This window comes from Dermacentor andersoni, chromosome 9 (genome assembly GCF_023375885.2).
Source record: "Dermacentor andersoni chromosome 9, qqDerAnde1_hic_scaffold, whole genome shotgun sequence".
NCBI lineage: Eukaryota > Metazoa > Arthropoda > Arachnida > Ixodida > Ixodidae > Dermacentor > Dermacentor andersoni.
In genome coordinates this window covers 22,777,105-22,788,480 of record NC_092822.1, presented here as the reverse complement: position 1 = coordinate 22,788,480, position 11,376 = coordinate 22,777,105, and the positions used below count along the sequence as shown (strand labels likewise).

The window sequence follows — 11,376 nt, the reverse complement described above, 5'->3', positions numbered from 1 at the left end:
AACGGGGTTAGTATCATGTTTTTAGACCCTCGGTTTCAGATGTATTCATTGGGCGGAAAATGCAGATACCGATTACGATTATTGCAGATATGCATTTCAATTGGCATGTGCTAGTGAGATTTTCAATATCAAAATTAAAGGATTGTGCATCAATTTTCGAATATCTTTGGACAAACCAGTAAAAGAAAAAAAGAAGCGTAGAGGAAAATTTCGCATAGGACATGCTATGGTAAGTAGTTAACGTTTAATTGCCACGTGTAAAAAGAGGGAAAAGCAACAGTAAGAAATCGTCCATCCACATGAATTAAAACACACCGTTTCATGCGGAAATAACAGGCAGAGAGAGGTACCATTGCATGGGACACGTCAACGTGATTATCTGTGCTTGCACGTGAGAGCATCCAGTATGCATATAAACAGTTCTGAATGCGCTGCGGTTTTCTTAAGTTTAGAAAAAAGAAAACCCCCTTTTCTTTCTGAATTTAATTGAATTTACTCTGCAACAAAGTTGCGAGGACGACCAGACGAAAAAGTTGCAGGTTGCAGCTTGAGTGGGAACCTGGCCACATCATACTCAGGGCAGCTTCATTGTGATTGGCCTGAATCGCGCGGTTTGCAAAACGCGCTTTAAAGAATAAAGGAAATAAAGAAAAAAGTCATACTGACTGACACAGAAACCGCAGTCGGACTACATAAATAAAGTTATCGTAAAAATATTTCGCACAGACTTCTTTTTTAGACATGTATAATAGAGATAAAACAAAAAGGAACAAACAGGAACTTGCCACCGGCCACAGAAGCCGTCATACAAATATTTCGCGTAGCTTCATTTTATTAAAAATATAATAGATAAATTGAGATAAATTATCTCGGCGCTTGATCCCGTTACTTCTTGAGCCCTCGCCAATTTTCTCACCCGAGTCGCTTAACCTTTACGCACTTCGCTGTTCGCAAACGACCAATCAATAAAATATAAAATCTGAATGCAGGGTTGTAGATATATCCTATCAACACTGATCGTATCGAAGCTGCCTTGGCACTGAGAATTCCATGCCGTACTACACAATTACAAAGCGAACATTAATACCGACAATGAATAGGTGGCCACTCATTCGGAAATTTAAAAATATCATCCACGTCGATAAGAAGGTTATTCAAGCTTTGCATAATTACGTGCACGCGCGTACGTTTCATGGGTGTTTTCTCTGTGCAAATTTTCTACACAGATTGACTTTTAGTTTTTTTTGCCACGTTTACCCTTTCTTTCTTTTTTTGAGGTAGTGCCTGAAGTGCTGTAACTTTGTGCCTTTGTTGCACTATGCAATGCTGACTGTGTGCCGGAATCATGCGATGGTTATATTCCGATGCCACCACGCTTCATTGTAGTGGCGGGAACGGCGCTCCAGGCCCGCCTTATCGCCATAGTCGGACGGCCGTCAACCGCGGATGATAAAGAAGGAAACATAATCGTGCGAAAGCAATCTGCATATTACGTCGATCCAGGAACCACTGCATGTCAAGGATAGTCATTAACCTTTATAGTTCTGGGTCTCGCGGACATTTTAGCGTTCGGAAGAAGTACTATAGCTATTTCTGTACGTTAGCCCATTTTCTGTTCAATTCGTTCATGTTTCCATATGTTGCTTAATTGATTTAGTTCGTGTCCTACTGTTTTTATAATTACTGCCTTTCTAAATTGTTTTTACAGTGGTACTTCTTACTGTCGCTGCGTTAACCAAGTTCACTTTTGCTTTCGTATATATATAATGTATAGGAGGTCCCAATTCAGTCTCCGACTCCGGGCCCGCCTCCTGTACGTTACATGTTGTAATAACTTCGTATGTAGCAATAAAATTTGATTTTGATTCTGAGGTGAAACGAACCGAACCGAAGCGAGTCCTGCGTGAGCCTCACCTTTGGACTGGGGCTCCCGGTAGAGGAAGCACGAGAAGTGCCCCTGGCGGACGCCGCGTTGCTTTTTGTACGTCAGGCTGTACGTGGCCTTCTCGTTCACAGACCCGTAAGAGTAGGTGAAATCACGTGGCCGCGAGTGACCGCACAACCTGCGAAGATGTACAGTGTGGTCCGCTGTTAACGGGAACACTCATGCGAGCGCCTTCTCTCCATTGCTGGCGCCATAGCTGCAAGTGGCTGCGGAAGCAATGCCGGTGCATCGCACTCGCGTATCGAAAGGAGCCAGAGTTAGCAACTACAAGTTATGTAACCGTTTCCTTTTTTGTAATGAGTAAACTTGATTTGATTTGAAATCTAGGTCATTGTACACTTGCGAGCGAGCAAAATCCAGACAAGCTCTGCGCTCAAGTGTTCCCTTTAACAGTGGACCCCTCTGTACTTGCCGAGATTCATGACTCTTCCGTCACTGCATTAGAAGTGTAATCTACTTTACTAGGTCTCACTAAGCGCGCTCAAATACGCCGCAAGTATACAGAACAAGCTTTAGGTAGAGTGTCTCCGTGCGTACACAACAGAAAGCTTATTCTAGATTCTTTTTCTAAAAATGCAGTAATCGTAGCGCAGCATTAGGTTATATCCAGCTGTTTTCTTAGCAGCTGCGTACGATGCAGGGGAGCTGCAATGGCGGCGAACTTGCAACCAGCATACTTCGCGCTTAGATGACTCCGCAGCGCATGCGTGGTGTGGAACACTGAACTATTACGTAGAAGCATATTCCCTTGCATTTGCTACTCTCCATAAGCGTTCGATTGTGGTAAGTATACGGAAGGCAAATAAACAAATCATTGTAATGATCATGACGGTACGTGGCCTCACGACTCAGTGGTTAAGATTATTGACAGCGCAAAAGAGAAGTTTTAATGACCGTAAGGTGTGCATGCATTTCGGTAGAAGCGAAGTCCAAAAATATCTGATGTCCCATATATATATATTCGGTGGTCACTGGTAGAAACATGTCCCGGGCCGACCATTGCGACTGGGTCACCAGGTGTGCTGTTAGTCGTGTTGACGTCAGTGACGAGAGTTAGTCACGCGAGCACTAAATAGTATAATTTGTCTCGTACTGCGGGTTGCGTCGCTGGAATCTTACCTGTCGTTGTAGTTGAACCAGTGCAGCCTCTCCTTGGAACAGTCGGTGTCCAGTCTGAAGTCGTTGCACCACAGGTAATGGACCATGTGTGGTACGCTCTGCGGGAAGAGGTGGGTGATTCATTCATGGGGTGGAGTGCGACAGTTTACGACTGCGACATAACTAGAAGATACAAAGAGAGTGGGCGCGCACATCTGCCACATCCACGCTACGGTTTAGCGATGCCCTCTGTGTTTCATGTGAGGTTCACCACCCAGTGCGGTCAAAGAGAGCCTTTGACAAATTTTCTGGAGAGAAGTTCCCGCAACCGCAGAAGGCGTGCTCGTATAGCAGCATCCTTCGCCCTGTGAAGTCGTGCTCTATGTTTTGGAGGACATTGATGGCACGGCGTGTCTAATTATACTGTCCGGAGGTAAAGGAGTATTTTTAAAATAAAAGGGAAACGCTTCTGCGATGCGTTCGTTAAATCAAACAAGAGAACGCAGGAAGGGAAATCTTGTCGTCCACCCGACATTAGCAAGAAACTACACAGGGTACATCGTACCGGTTTCCCAGAGTGAAAGCTTCATGGTTGAAGAAAAATTCGCATACTGATCCGGTGGTCTGGCCTGGGACCAACGCCTTTCCGTACCAGCTATTCTACTATTTCAGCTAGCCCGGAGACTAGCAGATGACAGAGGGAAGCCGAATTGATGTACAAATTGAAATGCGGAGACGCTGAAAATAGCAGCTTTTACTTTCCATGAAAGAGGGCGCTGCGATGTTCCTCGTAATAAACGTACGGAATGAACTTAGGAAAACTACATCACATTGCGGAGAACAATCGCTATACAGTTCTACTTTTCGCTAATAATGTGGAAACTTGATTATGAAGTTCCGCTTATGATTGACGCTAACTTAATCTTTATCGTGTCTACTTCAACGTTTCGATATCATCGTCCGACGCGTTTCTCTGCTCACCATGACTTCGTACCGGACGGTCATGTCCATCTCGGTCTCCATTTCATCTCTGAACGGTGAGACGATCTTAACTATGGGACTGGCCACCATGTTGATGCAGATTTGAGCTGAAATCACAAAAAAAAAACGATTAAAATAAAAAATGCGTATACAGAAGGCTATTGGCTACCGAATGGCGAATATAAGAAAGTTGCGTTATGCATCTTGCTTTTCTTACTTTCTATTATTATGGAATGATTTCACGTGAGCCGGGTAGACCATACCGCTCGGAGGTGACAACTTCTCTTGACAGTGATCTATTTTAAATTTTAGACTGAAGCAGTGGTAAACATGCCCTGAAATTAAAAGCGCGAAAATCCGAAACGCTGTTCGGCACCTGGAATTATGTGGCTTACGTCTATGCCTGAAGGCAGATGTTTCGTTGAACTGCACGCATAAATTTAAAGTAACAAAATGAATAAAGTGATTCGTAATCGGAGTATACTGGTGTACCTCTCTCATTCATTACTTAAAGAAGCGACGTAATGCAAAATGTGCTGCCAATCACGCGATTTCTGTCAACTTTCGGAAACAATACCGCAGCTATGCGAACACGCACATTGTATGAACCGTTCTACTGCCTCTGTCCCTGACAAGCACGGCCGATGGAGCATTCATGCTGCGTCAATACAACAAGCGATAGGAAATTTTGAGGCAGAGACGCAGCCAGCGACAGTTACTAAGGTAACGCTAGCATTGAGGACATTAGCAGTCGGCACTGATTTTCCTCCACTCAAAGCCTGAACAGAAAGAGAAAAGTAAATCACCTTTCTGCTCCGGAGCTCCCACGTAAGTCGGTGTGTTGGGTGATTCGACGCAAGCAGTCTTCTTCCCTGGTGGAAAGCGAACAGTGAGAAAGCGACGTACTGATCCCGCCAGAATACCTTCTCTTTCTCTTTCTCTCTCTCTCTTTGTATATAAAAAGGTAATCAGTGAGGCCGTAAGACATGTAAGAAAGTTGCCTGTAAACGCGCGGCCCTTGCCTTCTGGTTTGTGCTGAGCTTCTACTTAACCCTGAACTTTTGCACGTAACCGCTTATTCAAAGCAGCTACGGGCGCAGGAAGGCAGCTGACGCTCGACGATGAGCGTGGAAGCGAAGTAATAATGAAAAAAAAAATTTAGAAAATGTCCCGCAGGGGTGAAACGCACTAGCACGTTGTTTTGCTTGTCATACGATTGAAATGGGCTGTGCTTGCTCACACGAGAAGTACTTGCAACAACAAACGCCATATCGATCAAGAAACTCTCTGCTCGGAGACGCTGTACCGAGTACGGCTTTACGTCTACGTTACAGAGGCCTCATCTGTTGCGCCACTGCAGTCGTCGAAATTCGCAGTCGCCTTGGTTCTTCGTGGTCAATGAACCATACTCCTTATCTACACTCTCTGCTTTTACAGTTGTTTTTTTCCCTTCATTGTCTCTTTCTTTGATATTTCCGCTGACGTTCTCGGTTCTACTTGATGGACACGTTTTGCACGTACTGTGGCAGCAGAAATAAAAGGCCACGATTAACCACTGAGTAAGCTATGGCAAGTACAAGCACGGCCTCGTTGACGACATCGCATTACGGGACATCCGTGAGTGTATTATAGGAGCATTACGTCGTGCTTCAACCTCCCCTATGCTGTCACCCAGCAGCAAGAACTCTTCCCTCTCTTACAGAGCTATAATGAAGCTTTCTAAACTTGAAGCAATGGTCATTCCGTCTATTTGCCTGCTAGAGCGCGTTAAGCCCCCACACGGGTAAAATAACAGCGTCGGTAACATATTTTGTCACTTTTGCTCGCCATTTTCAATTCTCCCCTTTTAAGTAAAACCTCACAGGGCACAACAACAGACAGCTTCAGCAGAAGGCGGCAACGCGTCATAAATAGTTTTCAATGCAACTACAAGCGCACCCATTCCGCTTGGTCTGCAAAACAAGAAACCTTAATGCGCGAGTTTCTGCAGATCTGTCATTTCACAGAAAGGAGTAAATTTATCATTGTAATTCATTCATTCATTCATTCACTTCAGCCATAAGGGGGTATTGCAGAAGGGGACACCCGAATAACAAACTACATCATTTAGTCACTAATGTAAAGAGTAATCTATAAGAAAGGAAGAAAAACGATAATTAAGAAAGAAGCAAGTAAAGAATGCAATGTAATTCGCCAGCATATTACCGAACCATTGTAGGCAAGCAAGAAGGCTGTAATAATCGAATCAGTTGAGGCGCGAGTAAATATTTTAAAAGGAAACCGAAATACAAAGGAATTATGTCAAAAAATAAGAGGCACTCGAAGCAAACAAGGAGGAAGTGGAACATCGCCAACATTTACTACCCGAAGTGGGTGGTTTGAGGAATTTTAGCGAGTCCGTAAACATATTGCAGTTTACGGAATACCAGAATGCCGGAGACATCAACGGCAAACAGTGGCATTGGCAGCGCCATATTGCGGTACCTATTGAATCAGTTAGAAACGTTCTTGTTTTGCGCCATTGTTCTCACAGAAGAGGAAAGAACAAGAAACCCACTTCGGCGAGAAAACAAGTTGTTTAGTCCCTGTTTTCGTCTTTACGGAGGAAAGAAATAGCGAGATTTATTTATTTATTTATTTATTTATTTATTTATTTATTTATTTATTGTTGCTGCATAGGAATTTGTGCCTGCAGGTAGGTATAACATTGTCGCTGCAAGCAGAGCTCTGTGCGCACTAGTGCAAATTAGCGTCATTAGGTGGCGTCACCAACGTTGCTGAGCAACATTGGTGGGAAGCGTCAGCCGGTGAGCAGTCGAGATAATGGAAAGACGTTTAGAGTACTGGTGGAAAAGAGGCACGGAGGATATTGATACGACCGGATCTCTTACAGTTATAGCTAGCGGTACAAGGTATATTATGTTGAAGGAAAAAAAAAAAGATTAAGGAGATGTATACAAAAATGTTAGCTAAAACACTTGTATAGCATACCTGGTTAAATCAAGCAAGCTAAGTGACTATTTGTCCTCGCCCCGTATCAAAGGAGGTGCAACTAAATCATAATCATCATCATCATCATCATCATCATCATCATCATCATCATCATCATCATCACACGTCTCTCTATTCGGTGTTCCGGTATTCCGTAATGTGTGACATGTTTATCGACAGGCTAAAACTCTAAAATCTCTATAACTTTGAAGGACTGCGTTCAACGACAATCAACTGCGTCGAGTAGAGTATTTGATTCTACAATAATGTAGAGCGAAAATCAGTTTTTACGCTGCCAGCCAGCACAGACGTGGGAGCTCACCTGCTATCCTGTGCAGGACGCACTGCACCCGATCGTTGGGTGACGAGGCCAGCTTGACCGCAATGGACGCCGTGCCTGTTGGGGGAATCTCAATTTCCACTTTGTGAGCCGTGGGGAAGTGGCAGTACCTGCGCAGAGCGCCCGGATGAGCAAACATAATAGAAAATTTCACGAAAGAAAACAACGGCCGAATAAAAGGTTAGTGTCGTCTGCTCTGTGCCTCTTGCTTCCATTTCGCGAAACGAGCCAATCCCGCAGTACACTTTGACCACAGGGCCGCCGTTAAGCCTGTGTTCGCCAGAAGCAGCACAGACGCAGAGTCCAGTCTATAGAAATCACGTGACCATGTGTAACTCTAAGATCTTTCTTTCTTTCTTTCTTTCTTTCTTTCTTTCTTTCTTTCTTTCTTTCTTTCTTGACTTTATTATTAGGTGAATAAATATAGGAAAGGAGTTTCTTTTTTACTTTCTGAACATAGCAACACACTTTCGAACAGTTTTCATTAGTTTGCAACACTGTCGTCAACGTGAAATATGTGCCTGTTTCCGGGTGCGATAATTGGAAGGACATACGTCGCGTGAGAATGAAGGAACGAAATGGTTCCGGGCATGCACAAGACGGTCACAAAGCACGATTGTTCTGAAGAAAGCAACGGCTGTGGCAAGCCATCGAATGGCCGTCCAGCATTCGTCACTCAACGCAAACGTCTCAGCAAGGTCCTGCTACGCTACACCCCTAATTAAAACCTGAAAATGTGGAACGTGTCCTCTGAAAGCTGAACGCTACAGTTCCACAGGTACTGACCCCCGAACGCGGGACCTTGTGCGTAGCGACTGGCGCAACTCTGGCGTACTTACTTTTGAAGCTCGACTGTAACGTAGCTCTGTTTGCACGGCCAGTAGTCGCTCACTTCAAACACGGGACAGGTCATGACCACGAAGGATTTCTTGGGAGCCTAGAAGCCAAGCACGCAACAAAGTCAACATGCGTACCGAAACAGAAATCGGTTTCTAGTGTTTTAGGGCAACGGCTGAACGTAATCTTCAAACTCGTTTTTTTTTTTACGCGGTGTGCTAATTGTCGTCATGATTAGTGTCGAGGCGACATGCGACGAGCTTTACTGGTCGCCGAGTGCGGCTTTCAGCTCTCGTGCTGAAGAGTTAGATGCGCAATATTTTGGGCAGTGTGCTAACTCAGGCAAGACGGCCGAGCTCGTACTACATCCTGAAAAGGAGATGCGAGAGAGTTCACCGGCGCCCGTACCCTGTCAGCCATGTTTCCTCGCTCTTGGAGTACGACTCTCGGCTTCGTGGGTACTGAGGTATATTATTATTATTATTATTAGTATTATTATTATTATTATTAGTAGTAGTAGTAGTAGTAAGTAGTAAGTAGTAGTAAGTAGTAGTAGTAGTAGCAGTAGTAGTAGTAGTAGTAGTAGTAGTAGTAGTAGTAGTAGTAGTAGTAGCAGTAGTAGTAGTAGTATTGCCCTGACTGAATATAAAAAGAAATATTTTGGAACAGGAAACAATGGCAACTAGTGTTTGTCACTTGGGAGAGCTACAAATATATCGTACGTTAATAAAAACTTAGAGCGCTAAAAAAAACGAAAGACGTAGAGAAAGAAGCGAGTGTTTCCTTCTCTACGTCTATCGTGTTTTTAGCGCTCTAAGTTTTTATTAATATACGTTACCAACTAGCCCCCCTATCCATCCTTTTGCAATGTGTATCGCACGATTTCGCAAGCAATCAAAGAGACGTAGTGCACTAACATAAAACTTTAAAGCGCTGTACAGAACAAGGCAAAGCAGAATACCAAAAGCACTCATAACACAGTATGCCGCAAGAGAGAAATAAGCTTACCGTAAAATATCTGCAAATACACAAAATATAAAATGTCGCAACCACGAAAAATAATAAAAAAAAGATATCATTGCTTCAAAAGAAGAAATCGCAATAGAAGCAATGGAGGACGTTCGCCTAACCGGAGAAAAAGGCTAGATTCGTTTTCTATCCTAATACTAGTGGGCAATATGACTGTTTTCTTTAAAAAAGCTCTTTTAGAAAACCAGACACATTTTTAAAAAATTTTTTTAGATTAGATTATTTATAGGCCACATGCCCAACAGCTTCATCGTGCTCACAGGCCGGCTTCTTTGATTGGGGAAGCCTGATTTCAGTGTTCCGGATAACGACTCAGAAAGAGTTTGCTCAGGTTTGAAGCACTAAGATAACTCTTTTGACAAAACGCTATCGTCCTCACCTGTTCAATTCAGGTCGCTTTACGAACATTTTATTGGCTCATTGCACGAGACAGTTCATGCGAGAGTGTCAAACCGCAAGCTGTCTTCACTGTTAAATAACTCAGTATTGAGACAAACACAACCTTCTGTTCTTTTCGTGCTTCGGTTACACTGCGAGTTCCTGCACCGACATGTACTCAGCCCAAGAGCACACCGAAATAAAAAAAATGTGTATAAAGCACCAGCAAAAGCAATGGTGGCGGCATCTTGTGACGTTATTATCAACTACAGAGCCATAGAAGTGTTTCCACTCAGTTCACCGTGACTCCATTCTATTGCACAAGGCGGCGCCACTTTTTCAACGCGCGCTAGCTCTCACGCATAAAAACGTTAGCAGAAAAGTGTAAAATACAATTTTAGGCAATACTATATTGTATCCACGCAAAATACCTCTCCCGTGCGCCGTTTTCTTGCTTGAGCGTACACGGATCGGTTCCACTATTTCACCGTTGAACGGCGCCGCATGTCATTCTTGCACCGCTTTCGGAGCCAAATTAAATATATATTCTCTGGTTTATTGGATACAAGCGTGCGTACTCGTTGCAGTCAATATGACACACAATCTTCTCATTACTACCACAATCCGAAGCCATGTTCCGAGCGGTAGACAGCCCCTTTAAGTATCGCAATTCACGTTTACTGTGCTGTGATTAAACAAGGCTTCACTGGTGTCAACATCAGCGTTTCGATCTTCTCTCACATACACCCTTCAATATTCAGTTTTAGGTACATCGTAACTTACTTCCGCCATGTCATATCTCTATTATTCTTCCTGGTGTACTTGAATAAAAAGAAAAGGAAAGGACAGTCTCTTGTCACTCTTACGAATGAATGCGCGTGATGGATATAATTTCCTTGACATACTCTCGCTGAAATTAAATGCAGTGCTAGAAGCAGACTCCTCAGTCTACATAAGGGAAAACGTATTTACATATTGTATAAGTTTTCAGGCAGCTCATTGCACGCGAAATGTAAGCGTACAACTGCAGTCCCCAGTAGAAATATTCACCGAAACGGCAACATGACTTGCGAGCGGTGTCTGAGACTATTCTCGCTTTTACTCTAGGAGAAATGTTGAAACGAACTGATGCGTCACAAGAACATAATAACTACAACAACCTGACAGTTCTGTTTAACTCGGCTAGTCAGAGCTTGCCTCATCATGGAGTCAAAAACGGCTTGCGTTATTGATCATGGAAAGGGTTTTTTTTAAATATGGGATATCGCATGATGAAACACCGTTGTGGGTAACCGTTATGAAAACTCTTTGAAAAAAAAAAACTAAATAAAGATTCACGTCTCGTGATGACTGCTAGCAGGCCTGTGTCCGCCAACACTTACCAGAATAACAAAGTCCGTCTCCTGGCGGTAAGCTTTTCCGCTCACGTCCAGCGTATACTCCACGTGCTTTATCAGGTCAATGACCTGCTTCGGATACCCTGAGGGAGAGCAGCAAGCGTACTCAGTTAGGCCGATGGCTCCCACGTAACACGAGGAAAATACAGTACGTGGCGGTTCTACCATTCCGAACCGATAGCACATGGCGTTTGTCACCAAAAAGGTTTCAAGACGGATATTGCGTCATTCTGTATTGCCTTACTTTCTTTTTGTATAAACAGACAACAGCAATTTGTTTCAGCAAATCAATTCTGTAACGCACGTCGGAAATGAAAATGCACGCTGCAGGGGGTACGTCGTCGTTTAACACAGATGGGTCACGACTGAATTCCGTGCAA

General features: G+C 43.7%; 1 protein-coding gene across 1 annotated transcript in view; it reads right to left on the bottom strand.

Moving 5' to 3' along the window:
* The window catches only part of LOC126527489 (uncharacterized), a 108,682-nt gene that overhangs the window by 3,053 nt on the left and 94,253 nt on the right, over positions 1-11,376 (bottom strand). Inside the window, exons 7-13 of the mRNA XM_055068772.1 lie at positions 10,982-11,079; positions 8,195-8,292; positions 7,338-7,465; positions 4,831-4,896; positions 4,025-4,131; positions 3,065-3,162; positions 1,889-2,063 (exon numbers count right to left, since the gene is read on the bottom strand). Coding sequence (XP_054924747.1) covers positions 1,889-2,063; positions 3,065-3,162; positions 4,025-4,131; positions 4,831-4,896; positions 7,338-7,465; positions 8,195-8,292; positions 10,982-11,079 — 770 coding nt within the window. The remainder of the gene's footprint in view (positions 1-1,888; positions 2,064-3,064; positions 3,163-4,024; positions 4,132-4,830; positions 4,897-7,337; positions 7,466-8,194; positions 8,293-10,981; positions 11,080-11,376) is intronic.